Genomic DNA, 21,512 nt, shown 5'->3' with positions numbered 1-21,512 from the left:
GGCTCCTCTTAGTGGCTCCTCTCAGTGGTCTTTCTTTTTGAACTCACTCCTAGAGCTCAAGGGCTCACTTCTAGAATGTCTCTTGACACTGTTAAATGTCCGGGGTATTTGTTTTGAGATTTTCTTAAGTCCATTCTGGGATTGAACCCATGCATGTTGACCACAGCGGGGCTCACACTTAACAGTCTCATAACCTGTAGGCTACTGGGGCAAAAGAGCTCTTTTGCCCCAGTAGCCTACAATATCCATGGATTTTTGATGGGGTGCATGTGACGTCATGTGAGGTCACGTTACAGCGTTTTTTGCACGGAAAAGTTGGTTTTTCTTTAATATATAGAGAGATGTCAGATAAGTGTAAGAAATCCCGCTCCTCGCGGATTCTTTACCCCTATTCCTATCTCTCATGTAACCAATAGGGCTAGCGGCCCTTGGCTACACACAACTATATAGACTGGAGTTCACAAATACTATTCATAACTCAGCTTGAATACTATTATACTTTTAATCTCTATATTTTATCTTTCTACTGTGAATACTTCTAGTAGTTAACAGTATATATTATATCAAGCTGTAAACACCTGAATAATTATCTATAAGTACTTATTCTTATATTTCAAGCTCAGTCAGTCAGTAATTATCTATTATAACTGAAAGAACTAAAAACTTATATACTTCAATTTCTGTAAACTCTACTATAGATACTCAGAAGCAGCTATCTAAATTATAAATAATTTCTATAAAAGAAGTCTTAAAAAACTTATTAATTATTTACAGAATATTATTCTCTATATTTATAACAGAGAAACTCTCTGAATTCATGAATAAATTAATTTTAGTAAAGAATATTCTTGAGTATCTTCTATAAAATTAAGCTATTTTTCTATAAGAAATACTTACTATCTGTAAACACTTTTAAACTGAGTCTCTAAATATAATCTTCAGAGATACTTATAAACTGAAAAGAAACTTTCTTAAGTTATAATTACTTAAGATTACTTATCAAACTACAATCTATAAAAGCTTTTATAAGTTTGTATTTGAAATTAACTTACAAGCTTAGCTATATAATATAAAAGATGAAAAAGCTGTTATCTATATAATGACAGATCTCTATTATATTAAAGTCAAGAACTGATTAAATTATCTAGAGAATAATTATAAGAGATTTTACTAATCTATTCTTAAGATCTATTTAGAGAATAAGTTAATATAAGAATAAGTACTCACAGATAATTATTTAGATATTTACAGCTTAATGTAATATATACTATTAACTACTAGAAGTATTCACAGTAGAAAGATAAAATATAGAGATTAAATATATAATAGTATTTAAACTGAGTTATAAATAGTATTTGTGAACTTCAGTCTATATAGTTATATGTAGTCAAGAGCTGCTAGCTCTATTAGTTATATAAGAGATAGAAATAGAGATAAAGAATCTGTAAGAAGTGAGATTTCTTACATACTCTTCTCTCTCTAAGACTTTATCTATGAAGTCTTTCACTGAGTGACTTTATAAAATCAGCTTAGCACTGCAGTGATACTCATTAAAAATTCTTCATATCTATAAAAAATCTCAGTGAGGAAAAATTTCTTGTTACTATAAAGAGAAAAGAGTCTGTCACTCAGTTTCTTATTATATAAGATTCTTTATAATTTACAGATTCTTCTCTGACTATTACACAGATTCATCTTATATCTTTTATATAGAAGAGTTTCAGTTGACTCTTAATTATTTTCATAAGATTCTTATATAACTATTATATAATTTCATCTCACAGGTGAATTACTCTCTGTGAGATCACTCTTATTAAAGAGAAGTATTTATAAGTTAATCTTTCACTTATTCTTATAAATCATTATTCTTTAATACTGTAGAATTGTGAGAAATTTTTCATTATTTCATTATCTCTGTAGAATTGTAGAATTGAGATAACTATAATCTGTAATCACTCTTTATAATTATATAGAAAGATTCAGATCTGTGATTTATAATTACTCTTATTTACTAGAGTGATCTGACTATTCTGTGAGATTACTTACAGTGTAAGTAAATCTCTCTAAAGTAGTATAAATATTTCAGATCTGTCTATGAAATCTTATCTTCTTTTTTCTTTTTCTGTAACAGCTTTTATTCTTATAAACTGTGAGTATCTTCATTTATCTGTGAAGTGTTTTCACTTAGATAACAGAGAGAGAGTATTTCTGACAATGTCTGTATATTAATTCAAGAACTTCTTAAGAATAAAAATTTTTCAATTTCAATATCTTTATAAATAATATCTGATTATCACTAAGCTTCTTGTAAGTGTTTCTGCAACTTCTCTGATCACTTTTTATCAGGTGATGAAGCAGAGACACTGCTGCTTATAACAGTGTCTTTATCTCTCTCAGCTCTGTCACTGCACTCAATCTTCAGATTAGTAATTAATTTCATGTCTCTCTCAGATCAGTCTCTGACTTCAAGTAGTGTAGTTTCTCTCTTTACTATAAGTCTTCTCATAAGTAATTTCTTACAGACTCTAGTTAACAGTTCTTATAAAGCTTCTGATATTGTCAGTGTCTTCTGCAGTCTTATAAGTCTATAATTATCTTCTCTCTGTCTGCACAATCTCTGATCAGATATATATAAATATGTCTAGATTTTCTATCAATGATTCTTACACTACAGAGCATTTTCACAATCTCATTGTCAATGAGAGATAAGTTCTCAGATACTTACAAAATTCAGGTAATTAAGATAATATAAATATCATGAATTTGTGATGAGAGTTAATCTGAGTAGATAAGTTCTCTCTTCATATCTTAATTATTTCTGAGCTGAATACTTCAGTATAACTGAGAAAGTAAACACAGCTTCATAAGAAATATCTGATTATATACACAGATAATCAGTCTTCAAGACTCTGTTACAACTGTATATACTCTGATATTCAGCTTCTCTGAAGTCTGTGCATTTCTGATAATTTTTATATTAAATGTAATAATTGTCTGTACTGTGAGCATGATGCTCTCTGCTTCTTTAAAGAAGGAAATTAGTAGTTGTGAGAGAATTGAATGTTATGAGTGTTAAGAATGTGAGTATGAGTTTTCTTTATTTTTTCTTTGTTAATCTCTAAATTGTATTCACAGCTCTGTGATTTAAAGGTTGCTTAAGCCAGCATATGATTACAGACGTACGCCGGCTTCTTATATATTGTAATATTATACACTAAATTAATTAGTGGCTGCTATGACCCTCTTTACACTTGTAAGCTAGTTCAGAAGCAGCCGCGTTATTATTCAACAGTCATATATTCTTTCAAATCACATTCTTTCTCACCAGATTCAGTCACGCTCATATGATCATATTATACACTCTAGCTTCATGCAGATTAGCTCATCACTAGTATTTCACAATTATGTAATCTATCTCTGATTCAGCTAGCATTCTGTATACACTCTTACAAAGAAACTTTCACTATATTATATTACTTATTCACTAACTTTTCTCATTCTTTAATCATCTTCTTCATTATCATCATCATTAAACATTACTATTTCATTCAAGATTTCTATCTCTTCTTCTGTTCAACTCTTTCTATCTGTTCATCTATCACATTGTATATGTTTCTGACAATGACTCTCTGTTCTCACAATAAGTGTCATTGTAGTACTTATATCAGACAGTTTATTAGCAGTAAGTGTAATACATTATGAAACATGATCAGAACTTGTTTATCTTCTAATAATTATCAGAACATATTATTATGAATGATATACTCTCTTCATCTTCTTATACACTCTTAACTGTTTTTCTTCTCAGTGAGTTTCTGATTATGTTTTCTGATATAATTTTGCATGAACACAGATGCTGATATATTGTTTTTATTCATGTAGAATCTTTATATATTGACAGATTCATATTCACTGATAATAGTGAACTCAATGTTAAATCATTGATTAAGAACTTAAAGAATGTAATAATAATAAAATTGTCTGTATTATGTGTAATCAGATCTTCTATGTTCTTCTCTATCTCTTCTGTCACTTCTTTCCCTGCTACTTTCTCTTAATCTTCTATACTTATTCCTGTGTCTGGTTCTTCTGCTCTCACTACCTCTGTTCTTATAACTCTCACTTCTGCTACTTCTGCTTCTGTCACTGTCTTCATTACTAGCTCTCTTCATTTCAAGAAGATGTTGTGTAGACTCAGTGAATTACATTTCTCAGTGTATATACTCTCACTCTTCTTATCAATCTCTAGAATAATTTATTGTATAAAGACAGCATATAATACAACTATCTGAAGCTCAGTCATAGACATTAATTATTACATTTATTTTAAATATTTATGATGAGATAATTATTCATTCATTTCAAAGAATCACTCTCTCTCTCAACAGTATCAAGATTATAAGTCTTTTTCTTTTTATCCTTTCTTTCTGACACTGATTTTCCTATTCTTAGAAGAAATTGTTATGAGTTTTATTATACACAAAGTCATGATATTCACAGATACTAAGAAACTTTTCACAATCATTAAATTCAATATTACAGATACATTTACTCTGATGAATATCTTCAGCATGATCAATCTGTATCAGCCTATTTTCTGACATTTGTTATCTGACTTTATAGTGCAGGTGAAGAATATTCATGTTTTTAAAAACAGAAACACAGATGTTGTTCTCTTTTACACTCACAGATATGAAACTTGTACATCTTATCTGAGATGTTATCATGAGAATGAGTTATTTACACACTGTATTCTGCTTTCTGCATTTCTCTGTGTCTCTCTCTCTCTTTCTGAGAAGCCTCATACATGTTGTAATTGCATATATAACTCTAAGATCAGTAAGTGTTTATTCAGTAACTGTTCTCACTTCTGAGTTTGTGATTTTTGTACACTAACAATGATTCTTAGTTACTCTGATATCAGAGATCATTCTAATCAAAGATGATAATATCACTGAGACTATTCTCTTCTACTCTCAAGCTTCTCTCATCACTTTCTCTTCCTTCTCTGCAGGGAAGGTTGTGCACATATTAGATTATAAGTGTTCAGCTCTGCGTGACTCTCATCATCATTTATCTGATTCTGTATCTTCTTCTTCTTCTATTTCTTCTGTCTCTGTTTTCTCTGCTCTGACTTCTGATTCTGCAGATTCTGTGCTCTTCTTCAATTTCTCTACACATATGCATGCACATTTCTATATTGACATTCCAGTCAATCTTGTAATAAATAATATTAATGTCATACACAGAGTGATAGAGAAATTGAAGATATATATAATATTATTATAAGAGCAGCTTGCAGCTCTTGAATTCCTTGCAGATCTCAAGTTTTGAGATTTTCTTTATTTTTAACATTTTTCAGATGATGTGGTGTTGGAAATAGATTAAACATGTGACATATGAAAATGAATGAGATATGTATGATAACATTTATCTTTTACAGCTGATTCTTACAATTGATGATCAATTCATTATCTCTTTTCTTTTCTTACACTTTTTCTTTATCTGCTAGTCACTACTCTTACACAATCTCTATATGATACAGTGTTCAGTGACTAGATTCAGTAGCTTTCATCTTTTATAATTCTATCTCATACATTATACTGTCTCTCTTCACTCACTCAGATCACTACAGTGAACAGCTCATCAAAACTAATCTCACTCAATCTCTGAGCATTCTCAGAAGTCAAGATAACTTGATTTCATGTATCTGTGAATGTTTCAGATAGTTCATTCTCTGTGATCTCTGCAATTGAACTGATGTAAATAGTTGAATTCAACTCTGAATTTCTTTTTCTTCTGTAATCTGACTCATATGCAAGTCTGCTACTTTGAGATCACTCTTTATCATATTATGTCTGCTGTCTGCAGTGTGTTATTATACAATCAGCTACAGTCTTATCACTTATTGAAGTGTGATATTCACCTGATTTCTTCATTACTTTTCATTCTTTTCTTATAATTGTGAAAAGATCAGAATAAGTGAGATAATCTGATTTATAAGTGTCTATGATTTCTCTTACTTTACAAGACTTTTCAATTATAAGTCTCTTCTTTTTCAACACTGATAATAGTACTGTGAATAATCATAATTCACTCAGATCTTACATCTTTGCTTTTATAAGTCATGAATCATTGATTAAGTTGTGTAAGATCTGTCTCTCTGATTCTTTCAATGCATACATTTTCAGAGAATGTGATTTGAGTATTTTATATAGCTCAAATCATCTAGATTGAAACTTCTCAGAATTCTCATTATATATGAGAACTTACATTCTCATCTTGAGACTCAATTTCTTAACTAGTGAGTCTTGTATTCTTTTCAATTGAATTACTCAGTTCAGAAGTAACTTATTAGCTTTTACACATGCATGACTGATCTCTTTCAATCTTGATTCTGCATTTATAACTGCTGCATCTGCAACTACTACTACTGTGTCTATAACTGCTGTTTTCTCTCTTATCTTTTCTGAAGCATTCTCTGAGATGCGCGGATGCAATTCATACAACAGGTAGAATGATGAATACTTGAAGACTGCATGCTGCTGAATTTGTGTGACTAATAGTGTCTGACTGAGATATTCATCTCATAATCTTGTAGACTTGCTCACTAGATATTTCATCAGCATATTGCTCAAGATTTCATTCAAGTATTTCATCTTTTCATTCATTCACAGATGATATGATGTTGTTCTACAATGTCTTATCTGTAATTGACTCATGAAATGCCTCACTGCTTCTTCTATGAGATTCACATCATTATTAGTTAGAATCTCACACAGTATTTCATAGTTGACATAGATCTCATTATATAGAAACTTCATCATCATCTTCTCTATCATCTCTGAAACTGCTTTTGTAACTGGTCAGTCAGTAGTGTAATCAATAGCAGTGATTATTCATCAATTTTCATTTGATGTTTGCAGTAATATGCCTATGAGGTTCACTCTTCATCATTTAAACAGTTGTATTATACACTTCATCTGATGTTGTGCTTTCTTACATTCTAATTCTTTCTTAGATTCTTTCACAACCTGGTAATTCAGGCACTCATGAGCATATGTCTGAATGTCCTCAGTCATGCTTGATCAGTATACTCTTAGTTCAAGTATACTCATGAGTTCAGGGCTTTCTAAGTGACTGAATTCCTTGTACATGTGAGTCACTAAGTCACATCTAAATAAAGATTCTAGATAGAGAGCTTCTGCATATTCTAGATTACAGTAAAGCATAACATCATTTTTCAATTTTCTCAGTTTGAAGTTTGAAAGCATCTCTTCTACTACTCTTGTAAGATGCTTATTATCTGACATCTTACTATTCTCTAAGTAAGAGATCATGATGTTCACTCATTCTGATTCCTTGCATCTTCTCAGTATGTTTAACATGAACTTTCCTTGTGTCTGATTCACAGAACTCTCATTCATGAAATTAAGTCTGTGACTGATTACATCAGATATCACAGTATTCAATCCCTTTCAGTATTTGATATGAAGATTATACACTTGAAACTCTGAGATTCAACTTGCTAAGCATTTGAAAGGTTTTATCATCAATTGTAGATAGATAAGGCTTTTATAATTCATGATCATCATTGTTGTATATCTGTTATCAATATATCTATCTCATAATATCAGTGTGTGCTTGATCACTAGTAATTCCTTTTTATACACTGAGTAATTGAGCTCAGTGTCTGACAGTTTTCTATCATTATACATCACTGAGTGCAGCTTGCTATTCTTACTTATCTGTAGAAGAGCATCTTCAATAGCTCATTCAAATGCATCTGTCTCAATGTAGAAAGGTTTATTATAATCTGATTAAATAAGCACTGAAGATGTTATTACACATTCTCTCAGTATGAGAAAAGCCTCTTCATATACAGTATTTCAGATGATTGAATGAAACTTCTTCTTTCACAGATTTGCATTCATTTCTCTTAAGAGATCTGAGAGTAATGCAGATATTCATGCAAAATCCTTGATAAATCTGCAATAATATGAGATTAACTCAAGAAACTGTTATACATGATATACATTTCTCAGTCATAGTCAATTCACTATAACATTCAATTTCTTCAGAATGAGATGTATACAGTTATCACTTACTACATGTTCTACAAACTTCAACTCTTCTATTTTAAATACACACTTTGTTAATTTGATGTAGAGCTTATACTCTGTCAGAGTTATAAGCACTTCATTGAAGTGCTTCAGATGTTTATTATATAAGTTTAAAAAGACTATAATATCATTATGTAAGAATAAGTGCTCGCAGGCGATTATTCAGATGTTTGCAGCTTGGCGTGATATATACTATTATTATTATTATTATTATTATTATTATTATTATTATTCTTCAATTATAGATGTATGCAGTCAGAGACTATGACATCTATCTGAGAACTTTAGTTCTCAGGGTTTTTTCTATGTCTGTAAAGTTAACTATTGTACATTCATCAATTTCAGATATGCAAAATCAGAAAATTCCAGCTCAGAATACAAAAACTGTTTACAAATTGCAGTGTTTTAACATCTTTTGATACTTTGAAACCATTTGACAATATCATGACAAAAGAAAAGAGAGAAAGAACACAGTCTCAAAGATAGACACATTAAATAGATAGATAGAAAGAAATTGAAAGAAAAAGATACAGAAAAAGAAAAAGTAAAGAGGGACTATAACAAAACAAATTCTTAAAAGAGAGTGTATAGCTGTTTTAACAGACTATATCTGATTGATTTCCTTCTCTTCATATTCAGATAATTCTGAATTTAGTCATTTTCTTGTAGCTGCTTGAGTTTCTGATAGAAAGTCTATTAAGTATTTAATTCCTGTCTCAGTTGAGAATAAGAATCTCATATTTAATTGATTTAGATTATACTTCTCTTTCAATCTGGCTCTGAGACTATTGTATAATGCACAGTGCATTATAATATGCTCAGGATTCTCATTTGTATTGCAGAATGAGCATTCTATTGAGTCAAATCTATCATCAAATCTTTGTATATAAGATTTGAAATAGCCATGTCCTAGTTTCAGCTGTATTATAGATGAGAATATTTTCTTTTTACATTTAATTGAACAAGATTTCCACTTGGGTTTTGTTTCAAATCTTGAATAATGTATACTCTTCTTTTGTTTCTGCTAGCTTTCATTTCACTTGTCTAAAGAAGATTCTTTTATTTTTCTCTTTATAAAAGATCAGGACACAATTTTTTGAATAGATCTGCTTAATTCTGCACTCTTTTTTACAGCTGAATCAGCCAATTCATTGCCATGAATATTCATATGAGCAGGAACTCAGTGCAGATGAATTCTCAGCTTTGATGTTCTTCTCTCTTGAATTTTTAAAACAGAGTTTAAGATCAGTTCAAGATTCATTTGATCATTATGAATCTGACTATTTCTAAGTCTTTTTAAAGCAGCTTGACTATCAGAGAATATTCATGCCTCTTTCAAACAATTTCCTCTTTTATGAGATTTTATTTCAATGAGTTTGAAAGCTTTCACTATTGCAAATAGTTCAGCATCAAAGACTTCACATTCAGAGCCTAGATTCCAGAAATCTGAGATAAAATTAATATTATCTTCAGTATAAGCAATGCCTGCACCTAATCTATTCAAGTTCTCATTTTTTGAGCCATCTGAATAAATCAGAATAGAGTCTTTTATATTGATTGTAGAAATTCTCTTCAAATGCTGTTCATATTCTTTCTCTTTTGATAGTTCACTTATTTGTAAGTCTATAAGAGATTCAAGCTTTTTTTTCCAGGGAGATAACTTCTCATGATCAACTTTTTCAACATTTAAAGAAGAAAATTGATTTTTAATCAGAGAGCATAGTCTGTACAGTTAAGAAGGCATTTTCTTTGAAGAATTATTTTCATTCCAATCAAGAAATCTATTCCAATCCAGTTCATTTCCAGAGTTAATTGATGGAAATGAAGAAGAGACTCTTTCTCTGATTATATGATTTGAGCTCATCTTTACAACTCTCAGAGCATAGTTCATACAGGCCTTTTCAAATCTAATAGTAGGAGAAGGAATTGAAGCTTCAATTTTCATTGCTTTAATAGGAGATGATTTAAATGCTCCCAGAATTCTTCTCAAGGCTCTGTTTTACAGACTTTGAAAGAGTTCAGTGAAATTCCCTTGATTATTCCACCAAACTTGAACTTCATAATCAGCTACTGATGTAATACAGGCTATATATAACTGTCTCATAGCCTGGAAGGATAGACCCCTCTCTGTATTTGATAGTCTGATTATGTTGTTCAATAGTCTTTCTGTCTTGACAGTTCTTTGTTGAATGTAATATTTAAAATTCAACTTGAAGTTTAACCATACTCCTAATCATTTGACATTTACACTGAGTTTAATCTCTCTATTTAAAAGAGTTAGAGATAGTTCTTTCTCATTGAATCTAGGAAAGAAATGAATTAACTCAGTTTTATTCATATCAAATTGAATTTGATTGATATCTGCTCTAACAAAGATTTCCTTTGCAGCTTCTTCAATTACTTTCAAATTCTCTTTGATAGTTTTTGAGCTGTAGACTAGACCAATATCATTCACATAACTCGGAGATCACACTATTCTCATATTTCTATTTTTGAATAGATATGCAGTGTATATTGCAAATAAAATGGGTGAGATTGAAGACCCCTGTGGTACTCCTATTTTTATCTCAGTCTTGTCTTGTTTCATTCCATCAAAGAAGAGTTGTATAATTCTTTTAGACATAAAACAGTTAATCCATTTTATTAGGGAAAGTGGCAGTTTTAATATCTTCAATGTCTGAATTAACTTTGACTTTGAAACATGATCAAACACTTCTTTTATATCAATAAAAACTGCAGTTGAGACCAGACTCTCATACTTTGCTATTTGAATATCATGAACAACTGAGAGAACAGTGTCAATTGCAGAACACTGTTTTCTACCTCTCATTTGTTCACTGAATAAAAGAGAATCATCTATAGAGCTTATAAAAGATAGTCAAGTAGCTATTATCTTTTCTAAAACCTTTTCTAAACAGTTCAATAGAGATATTACTCTATATGACTTAGGAATTGAAGTTTTTCTATTAGGTTTTGCAAGAATCACTCCAGTGGCTTCTCTCCAGCATTCAGAATGATATTCATTTTTCAAGAGATTGAAAAAGAGCTCAAAATATTCATTCTTTAAGTAGGAATATGTATTTTGAATAATTAAGTGATTAATTGAATCAGAACCTGCAGCAGTTTTAACAGAACTTGAGAAGATAGCTGACTCTAATTCATCTTGTGTAAGATCAGGCCATTCCCAGTCATTTTCATCAATGTAGTTGAGAAGTGATATATTCTCTTCCTCTGAATCTGAATCTGAATCTGGTGAGTTTTGAAAGAGAATTCTCATGAAAGCTTGACATTTTTCCTCAAAAGAGTTTGCTGTATATGATTCATTCTGAAACTCATATTCTAGAGCTGGAAGTTTTGCTACACTTCTTGTTTTAGTATAGTTAAAAGCTTTAAAAACTTCCTTCTCTTGTACTTCTTCAAGAAATTTATTTCAGCAGTCTGTTTTAGCTCTTTTAATATCTGAAAAATATTCATTTCTGACAGTTTTGAACTCTTTATCAGATATTACATTATTCTTTCAATCTCTTCTAGCAGTAGCTAATTCTTTTCTTTTAGATGAGATATTCTCATTTCATCAAGGTTTTGAATACTCAGAAGATTTTCTTTTTAAAATATTATCTCTAACACTTGTTAGAATGATAGATGTAATAAGCTTCACTCTATTCTCAAGCATTTCATTTGAGATATCTTGACCAGAATTCCAATATAGCTCATTCTGTCTTTCAGATTTTAACAGTTTTATGCTTTCTTCAACTGCTTTTCAATCAGCTTTTTCAAAGTTATACTGATTAGAGAGAAGAGGATTTTCACTCATTTGTTTTTCACTCAGTTCAATATTAAATTGAATAATCTCATGATCTGATCCTGATGTCTCATTTGAATCAATAAATCAGTTTACAAGTCTTCTTTTCATTAGATTTTGTGACATGAATGTTAGATCTATAATAGACTTCTGTTTCATGCCTTTTCTAAAGAATGTTTGTTGATCAGACTTATTAACCAAATCTATTGAATGCTCAAAGGTTCATTCAATCAGATTATCAGCTCTCACTGCTCTCTTGCATTCTGAATTTCATCAGGAATGATGTGCATTGAAATCTCCTGCAATTATAGAGTTTCTTGATAGAGTTATGTTCAGAAATCCTCTATCAATTGTTCAGATATTGTTATTTTCCTTCAATGACTTTTCATTATAGATATTTATGAGCTGTATAGTATCAAACTCATTTTCTTTATCTATAATATCACCCACCAGAATATCAGGGTCAGACATGATATCAAATCTTAGATTAAATTAATATCTTGATCTCTTTCTTCCATAGATCACTACTCTTGACTTTATCTCAGACTTTTGAGGTAAAAAGCAGTAGTAGCTTGAATGAGAAATGACATATTTTTGCTCAGCATCAAAATTCGGCTCCTGAAGCAGTACAAAATCAACTTTTTATTCAAATGCAATTTGAAGACAAGAATAAATGCAATTTGAGTTTCTATCCACATTATTTTGAATAAATGTGATTTTTGAAGAGTTTTTAAACTTTTTTTGTTGTTTTTGTTGTATATTCATACTAAAAGAGAGTAGAGAAGAATCTAATCACTATCATCAGATAGTAGATTATAACTGTTCTGAAAAGTAGAAATCTCAACTGCTTGCATTATATCTAGTTTATCACCAGAGTCATTTCTCAATTCTCTAATCTTAACAGGAGTTTGAGAATTCAAATTCTGTTTACATTTTGCTGGAGAATTGGAGTTTGAAGACTTAGATAATTGAGAGTTTCTTCTTTTTGAGCTTGCAGTTGTGAGTTTACTGGCTTGACTCTTCTCTTCAGTTCTAAATTGACTTTGAGCTTCATCTTTTCTTCAGTTCTTTTGAGTTCTAGAAGCAAACATACATTCTTTTGAGCTAGATGCATGTTTTTCTTTGCAATTAGAGCACTTAAGCAGAGTATATTAACAAATTTCATCTCTTTTTGAGCATGTTTCACATTTATGCTCACTAGTTTTGTGATCTCTGGCACAGAATGCACATTTTGAGTCTCTAAAACATGAGATTGCAAAGTGTTCATATCTTTAACAGTTTGAACACTGTGTTTGAGCTTTGAGATTCATTCTTGAGTCTTTGTATTCATGAACTCTCATTTTCAAACCTGCTACTCTTACTTCAGAGATCTTTGACTGTTCAAGTGTTTTTATATATACTAGAACAGAGGCATTTCTCCTGCTTTGTCTGAACTCAATTGAATTTAGTCATACAGGCTTCTTTCTCAGTTGAATGGAGTTGTATTCTTTCAATTCATTTTTGAGAAGTAGCATTCCTTCTTCACAGTCAAAAATTTCAACTGAAATATCATGAAGAATGAATTTGCCTCACTTTTCATCTCTTTCAGATAGAATTGTTGTGTTTAGCAATGATTCTACTGCTGACTTTCAGAGATTCTCATTCTGAATAAGAAATTCAGCACTGAATTCAGACATTGTAGTCAGAATAATAGAGTTTCCAAAGAATGATGGCTCAATTGAAGCTATAACTGGTTTTTGAACTTCAATATCAGTCATCAACTGAGAAAAGAACTGCTGATTAATTTCATTTCTGATTCTGAAAATGAGATTTGAGTTTAGCTTGTTTCTTTGCAGAATGTCCTGGTTTGAGACTTTGAGAATGAGTCTTCTATTTCTAGAGATTTGGAAGTTTTTCTCTTTTTACATTTTCTTTTCCACTTTTCTATGAATAGAGACATGAGCAGTATTCTTCTCAGTTTTCTCAGGATTTTGAGCAGATTTTGAGACAGCAGGTTTAGAGACAGCAGATTCAGCTGCTTGAGCATATGTTTTCTTCTGATTCAAAGAAGAAGAAGAAGTAGGAAGAAAGGAAGAAGAAGAGTAAGATGAAGAGTCAGTGATTGTACTAGGAATTTTCAAGGTTTTTTGAACTGTGTTTGAGATTTCAAGTTTGAACTTGATCATCTCCTGTAGTTGTCTGGCCTGAGCATGAAGAATTAACAGAACTTCTTCATTCATCTCACTCAGACACTGCTTTCCAAGAATCTTGCTTGCTTTTTCAAGTTCCTGTATTTCAAGAACTTGTTGTTTCTCTATTTCTTCTTTCTTTCTTCTCTTCAGAATTTCAATCTCAGGAATAGCATTTGAGAAAGCATCTTTTTCCACATCAACTGAGTGTATTTTTGAACTCATTGTTTTCACTCAATGAAAAGTTGGTCAGACTGTTTCAATTGAGATATTTCTAAGTCTGTTTTCAATTGAAAAGTTGGTCAGACTGTTTCAAAAGAAGAATAAAAGACTTTTATGTATAAAACACCTGATTTTTTTCACACTAGTTCAGTAACTAGGTTAGATTTTTGAAGAGAATCTAATAAACTAAAATTGATTTTTAAGATAAATCAATAAAATCTTTACAATCTCTTTCTTGGGATACAGTGAGGAAAAGTATGATATCAATTGATAATAAATCAGATGATATGACAGTTTTTGAGAGAAAAACTGACAAAAAATAAATCAATTTTTTGCAGAGAAATTGATTAAAACTATTCAATTTTATTCTAAATCATTCAATTCTCCTCACACAACAAGTGTGCAACTCAAATCAGTTAATAAAGAGTGTAAAAAAGAATTAAGTATTAATGAAAGCTCTTCAGTCACTGAAAAAGTAATTCTTACTTAAAAGAATATGAAATTATGACAGAAAACAACTCTGTTTTTAATTCTTTGTAAGAATATTGTGTAAAACCCAGAGAAAAACATCTTACTTTTTCAAGAGAAGTAAAAAACTATTTCTAAGATCTTTTTTTTTTTTTGCATTAACTGCTGCAGAAGAATGAGATAGAAACTGCTAAGATATACACTACTGTATACTCTCTATCAAGACTTTCCCTCTTCAGGGTCTTGATATTATAGAGAATATAAGTCTGTTTCTATATGATAATATAAATATTGCCAGCGGGATGTAGAGGAACTGGTTATTTATATCTCAAAATAAAAGACTTTGTCAATGATTATATCAATATAGAGTTAATTCTCAAATTCAATAGAAACCTAGTGTTGCTGTTCTCAATCCCTTGCAGAATCTATTGAATATTGAGGTATTAAAACTAGATTTAATATATCTCACTGTGCAGGGATCAAAGGCTCAGTCAGACCTTGAGGTATACTGATTTTATAGTTGTTGATGTGCTGTTGACTCGTTGTCCACTGGTTATGTATTGAATACTGTTGCCGAGGTATCTTTTTATATCGTTCTGCTGGGGATGGGCCAGATTGAGAGGGGTAGTACAGGGGTGAGACTTGGTGTTGAAGTCTAGATACACTGGCGGCGGACCGTGGAGGTTGCACTTCAGAAGAGTCTGTTGATTATGTGCTTGATATTATCGCCGAGGTATCTTTTTGTATTTTTCTGCCGGGGATGGGCCAGATTGGGAAGGGCGGTACGAGGGTGAGACTTGGCGTTGGTGTTTTGGAACATCAAAGATGGACAGGGTTTTCGCGGAGGTCGCTCCTCGGATATCTCCACAACTACAGGTCGGGGGTCTTCCAAAATCGAGAAGATTGGTGCATATGGCTAGGTCACTTCACCTTACAATTTGTATGGCACTCTGGCCCGGGGTTGTGGTGTGGTAGGGGAGAATGGGGGATAATCCCACACAGGAGCTTCGAACAACGTCCGGTTCACGTTTGGCTGGATAACTCCACCACCACACGGGGTATGCGGTCGGCGATGGGGTCAAAATGCTCGTATGATCGAGGGCTTTTCGATGGATCTATCGGCGGGTTCTTATTCGAAAAATCGAGCGAGTTCGTGGTGGAGCGGTTGTTGTAGTAATTGTAGTTTATACTAAGGAATAACAATGATGCCGATATATACTATTAACTACTAGAAGTATTCGCGGTAGAAAGATAAAATGTAGAGATCAAATGTATAATAGCATTCAAGCTGAGTTATGAATAGTATTCATGAACTTCAGTCTATATAGTTATGTGTAGTCAAGAGCTGCTAGCTCTATTAATTATATAAGAGATAGAAATAGAGATAAAGAATTTATAAGAAGTGAAATTTCTTACATATCTCTCTCTCTCTAAGACTTCATCTGTGAAGCCTTTCACTGAGTGACTTCATAGAATCAGCTCAGCACTGCAGTGATACTTACTAAAAATTCTTCATATCTATAAAAAATCTTAGTGAGAAAAAATCTCTTATTACTATGAAGAGAAAAGAGTCTGTTACTCAGTTTCTTATTTCATGAGATTCTTTATAATCTACAGATTCTTTTCTGACTATCACACAGATTCATCTCACATCTTTTATATAGAAGAGTTTCAGTTGACTCTTAATCATTTTTATGAGATTCTTGTGTGATTATTACACAGATTCATCTCACAGATGAATCACTCTCTATGAGATTATTCTTATCAAAGAGAAGCATTTATAAGTTAATCTTTCACTCATTCTCATAAATCATTGTTCTTTGATACTGTAGAATTGTAAGAAATTTTCCATTCTTTTATCAACTCTGTAGAATTGTAGAATCAAGATGTTCACAGTCTGTAATCACTCTTTATAGTTATATAAAAAGATTCAGATCTGTGATTCATAATTACTTTTATTTACTAGAGTGATCTGACTGTTTCATAGAATTACTCACAGTGTAAGTAAATCTCTCTAGAGTAGTATAAATATTTCAGATCTGTTTACAGAATCTCATCTTCTTTTTTCTTTTTCTATAACAGCTCTTATTCTTATGAACTGTGAGTATTTTCATTCATCTGTAAAGGGTTTTCACTCAGATGATAGAGAGAGAGTGTTTCTGACAATGTTTATATATTGATTCAAGAACTTTTCAAGAATAAAAAATTTTTCAATTTCAATATCTTTATAATAATGTCTGACTGCTGCTAAGCTTCTTATAGATGTTTCTGTAACTTCTCTGATCACTTTTTATCAGCTGATAAAGCAGGAATACTGTTACTTACAACTATGTCTTTATCTTTCTCAGCTCTGTCACTGCATCTGATCTTCAGATCAGCAGTTAACTTCATATCTCTTTCAGATCAGTCTCTGACTTTAAGCAGTACAGTCTCTCTCTTTACTGTAAGTCTTCTTATAAGTAATTTCTTACAGACTTTAGCTGATAGTTCTTGTAAAGCTTCTGATATTATCAGTGTCTTCTGCAGTCTCACAGGCCTATAATTATCTCTTCTCTGCTCACACAATCTCTGATCAGATATATATGAATATGTCTAGATTCTCTATTAATGATTCTCACATCACAGCACATTTCTGCAATTTCATTATCAATAAGAGATAAGTTCTCAGATACCTGTAAAATCTGAGTAATTAAGACAATGTGAATATTATGAATTTGTAATAAGAGTTAATCTGAGTAGATGAGCTCTTTTTTCATATCTTAATTATTTCTGAGCTGAATACTTCAGCATAACTGAGAGAGTGAATACAGCTTTGTAAGAGATATCTGATCATATACACAGACAGTTAGTTCTTAAGACTCTGCTACAACTGTATGTACTCTGATGTCTGACTTCTCTGAAGTCTGTGCATTTCTGATAGTCTTTATATCAAATATAACAATTGTCTGTACTGCAGGTATGATACTCTCTGCTTCTTTGAAGAAGAAAATTGATAGTTATAAGAGAATTGAGTGTCACAGATATTAAGAATGTAAGTGTGAGTTTTATTTTTTCTTTATTAGTCTCTAAATTGTGTTTACAGCTCTGTTTATTTTCTGTTTTTTAGCTTTAATAAGAATATGATTTTTTCTTCTCTTGTGTACACTGCAGACTGTTCATTTCAGTAGAAACTCATTATCTTATAAACTAGAACTTATAAATGACAGTATTAATATCTTTATTATAACTAGGTTCTTAGTGAAGACTGTATTATTCTGACTTATCAGATTTTATAGTATAAAAGTCATGTCTCAGCTTCTGCAGATATCTTATCTATCTGAATGATTTTTAAGTGAACTTATTCATCTTATCAGAATACTCTTATCACTGAATCTTGAATTAGAGCTTGTAATCTCACTTCTCTGAGTTAATAATTTCTTTGATCTGATATTCTCTTTCACTCTCTAGTACTTTATAGATAGAGTAATAAGTCACAGAGTTCTCTTCTGAGAATTTCTTATATTTATAGAGTAAAGAGATATGAAAAATATTATATATCTGTAATCTAGATAACAGTTTCAATCTATAGAACTGTGAGCTAACTTTCTTTATAATCTTATAAGACTCTGTCTATAAGAGATTCAGCTTCTTATTAGATCTCTATATAATGATGTTTTCTAGACTTAGTCAGACTCTATCATCTTTCTTAAAACTCTTTATAATATGTTTAAAGTCATAGTATCTCTTCTGATACTCTTAAGTCTTTCTTAAGAATTTATAAGCTTTCTTCTGAATCTTCTGAATTCTCTCAGCCTGTTCACAGACATTATCACACTCTATAGTATACTCTCACAGGTTCATCAAGATCATCTGTAGATAAGTCTTAGTAAGTATCTCAAAAAGAGTTTTGTCTGTGCTGATATACTTTGAGTTGTTGTATATGAACTCTGTAAGTGATAATCAATACATTCAGTCATTCTGATTGTAATTGATAAAGTACTACAGATACTGTTTCAATATACTTATCAGATGTTCTATCTGATCATCTGTCTATTGATGAAAAGCTGTGCTTAGATCTCACAAGATCTTCAGTATAGTTATCAGATCAGATCAGAACTCTTCTATAAAGATTGATCTTCTATCTGAGACAATATTCACAGATAACTTATGCAACTGAATCATATCACAGATAAAGATATAAGTCAAATTCTTTAACTTCAAGTTCTTACAGATGAGTATAAAGTGTGTTATCTTAATAAAGTAATTCACTATCATCAGCACACTGTTAAAACAGGCATTATATATATTCTTGCTTTCAGAAAGACCTGTAAGAGTATTCATTTCTAGCTGTTTTCAAGGTTTCTGCAGAATGAGTAGAGAAGTAAGTTCTTTATATAATCTGAACTGCACTATCTGTGAATTCTAATAAATAGTATAAGAATTCATAATCTTCTTCACAAGTTCTCATATCTTCAGTTAGAAGTATTTTCTTGTAAGTAACTTATGAGTTCTAGTATCTATAAAATAATCTATTAGAGAAGAGTTATAATATCTTTTAATGAGTTCTATATATAGAAACTTATTCACAGGTATATAAATCTGACTCTCTCTTTACAAGAGATTATTTAAGTCTCTTTAATTCTTTATTTCTGCAGAATTGATCTCTGCTGTGAGCAGTTTCTAAATATGCTAAGTATATTTATTCTTCAGTTGCAGTTCAGACAATCTGAATAGAAGATCTTATAAAGACTTATACTCTGTTTTCTCTTACACTAGATCTTCTGTGATACTTCTCAAAGTCTGTAAATTCTTCAGATTATTGATACTCTCTTCAAGAATTCTTATAAAAATTCTCAGAGTGTTGACTCTCAGTGTTGTAAAGAGTAGTTATACAGACTTCTTTTCTCTCTCTTCTTTCTTCTCTTATAAGAGATTGAGAGACTCTTCAGTCAATCTCTTTACAACACTCAGTCTGAGCATTCTGTGAAGCTTTTCTATCTTCTCTAGTCTCTCTGTATCTGTCACTCTGACCTTCTTAATATAGTCTGACCTGTGAGAGAGTCTGTCTGCTGAGTTCTTAGTTCTCTTGATATATTCTATCTTGAATCAGAACTCACTCAGTCTCTGAGCTCAGTGAATCTGCTACTGTGAGAGTTTCTTAATTAAAGCAAACTATTATAAGCTATCATAATCAGTTCTAACAGTAATCACTGTTATAAGATTCTCAAAGTAATAATATCAGTGATGAAAGAATTTCACTATTATAAGAAGCTTCTGATCATAAATACTATAGTTGATCTCTGTGAGTTATATCTTTCATAAGAAAAAGGTTACTGAAACTCAGTTCTTATTTGACTGTAGTTGCAAGACTATTTCTGAAATTGTAAAGAAGAAGATATCTGTCTTCAATCTGATTAAGAGTAAGAGATTAAAGTGAAACAGCATCACTGTGTCTGTGAATATCTGTTTTAATCTTGTAAAGACTCTATAAGCTTCTGAGATAAGAAAGTTCTTACAGTTCTCTCTTCTTAACAATCTTTTCATTCTCTGTTCACAGAATAACTTCTTCTTATTTTCACTCTTCAGCATGTCTGTAAGTAGACTGGCCGGCCGGATCGTGAATTTCACATTTAGTCTCATTTGATCTGATCTCATACATTTCTTGACGTGAGTCTCACCAGGATCAAGCCTTAAAAAAATCTGAAAATGGATCATTTCTGAGAGAAATGATGTGAAAAATGACCAGATTTAATTCAAGAACAGTGAAATGAAAGTAATTTCTCAGAATACACTATGAAAGATGATCATTCTTTCAAAATCAGAATGAGACTGAGACTGAAGATTAAAATCAGTCTCATTCAGTTCATTCAGTGATTACTTATATAATCAGAATTTGATAACAATTATTAATAACACTCATGAAACAACTAAATACATTCTTGTGCAAGTTTATTCTTCACTTTCTCATGAAAACTACACTTCTCTGATATACTGTGATCAGAGATATTAAACTGTCTGATAATTTCATGTTTTATAATCATGAGTTTCTTGATTGTTTCTCCTTGTAATTGTCTCTGATGATAGTGATAAATATCTCAACTTGAGTTAAACTTTCACTTCATTCTCATCTCTGTCAATGAAATTATCAGAATATCATGTATCATTAGACTGACTGCTGAGATTATAAATTTCATGTTTGATCTCATTTGATCTGATCTCATACATTTCTTGGCGTGAATCCCGCTGGGACTGGCTATCAAAAAAACCTGCAAAGTGACTATATATCAGATTTTAAAATGGGACCATGACTTGAAAAAAATGAGAAAGTGATCTCATTTGGTCTCATTTAGTTCCATTCTTGACATAAAGTTACTATTTTTAGACATTTTAAGGTTTTTTTAGACTATTTTTAATTTTTTAAAAAGTAACACTTTTTGATAACACTCAAATGAGATTTAAAGTCATTTAAAGCAATAAAAATAATTTAAATTGAGAAGTGGAAATCATGGTCTCATTTGGAAAATGTGATAAGAGTAGACAGTAAGTCTCACTGAAACAGTATGGGACTACTATCTAATGTTAAAACCGTGTAATGAAATCAGTCGAATTGGTAATGAGACTATCAAAAAATCTGGTCCTGGTCCCAGATACGGTCACACGGTCAGTCTATGTATCATCAGTGCAACAGTTGAATATGTACTCTCATTAATTTTTCATAACTCTAGAATTGATTTGATGTGTAAATTCATC

The 21,512-nt window shown here is 31.1% G+C and overlaps 2 protein-coding genes across 2 annotated transcripts; one reads left to right on the top strand and one right to left on the bottom strand.

Moving 5' to 3' along the window:
• Positions 1 to 13,826: 13,826 nt before the first annotated feature.
• Positions 13,827 to 14,318, bottom strand: BDCG_17801 (uncharacterized protein; the record flags this gene model as incomplete). The annotated part of the gene is made up of 1 exon (XM_045426860.1): positions 13,827 to 14,318. One exon carries the CDS (start codon positions 14,316 to 14,318, stop codon positions 13,827 to 13,829), a length of 492 nt encoding a protein of 163 aa, XP_045282566.1.
• A 1,193-nt stretch (positions 14,319 to 15,511) lies between these two features.
• On the top strand, positions 15,512 to 15,957 carry BDCG_17800 (uncharacterized protein; the record flags this gene model as incomplete). Its single annotated transcript, XM_045426859.1, has 1 exon — positions 15,512 to 15,957. The coding sequence occupies exon 1, from the start codon at positions 15,544 to 15,546 to the stop codon at positions 15,955 to 15,957; it is 414 nt and encodes a 137-aa protein (XP_045282565.1). The 5' UTR covers positions 15,512 to 15,543.
• Positions 15,958 to 21,512: the final 5,555 nt, after the last annotated feature.

This window comes from Blastomyces dermatitidis (assembly GCF_000003525.1).
Source record: "Blastomyces dermatitidis ER-3 genomic scaffold supercont1.11, whole genome shotgun sequence".
NCBI lineage: Eukaryota > Fungi > Ascomycota > Eurotiomycetes > Onygenales > Ajellomycetaceae > Blastomyces > Blastomyces dermatitidis.
The sequence above is the reverse complement of the archived record's forward strand: the minus strand, read 5'-3'. Positions and strand labels throughout refer to the sequence as shown.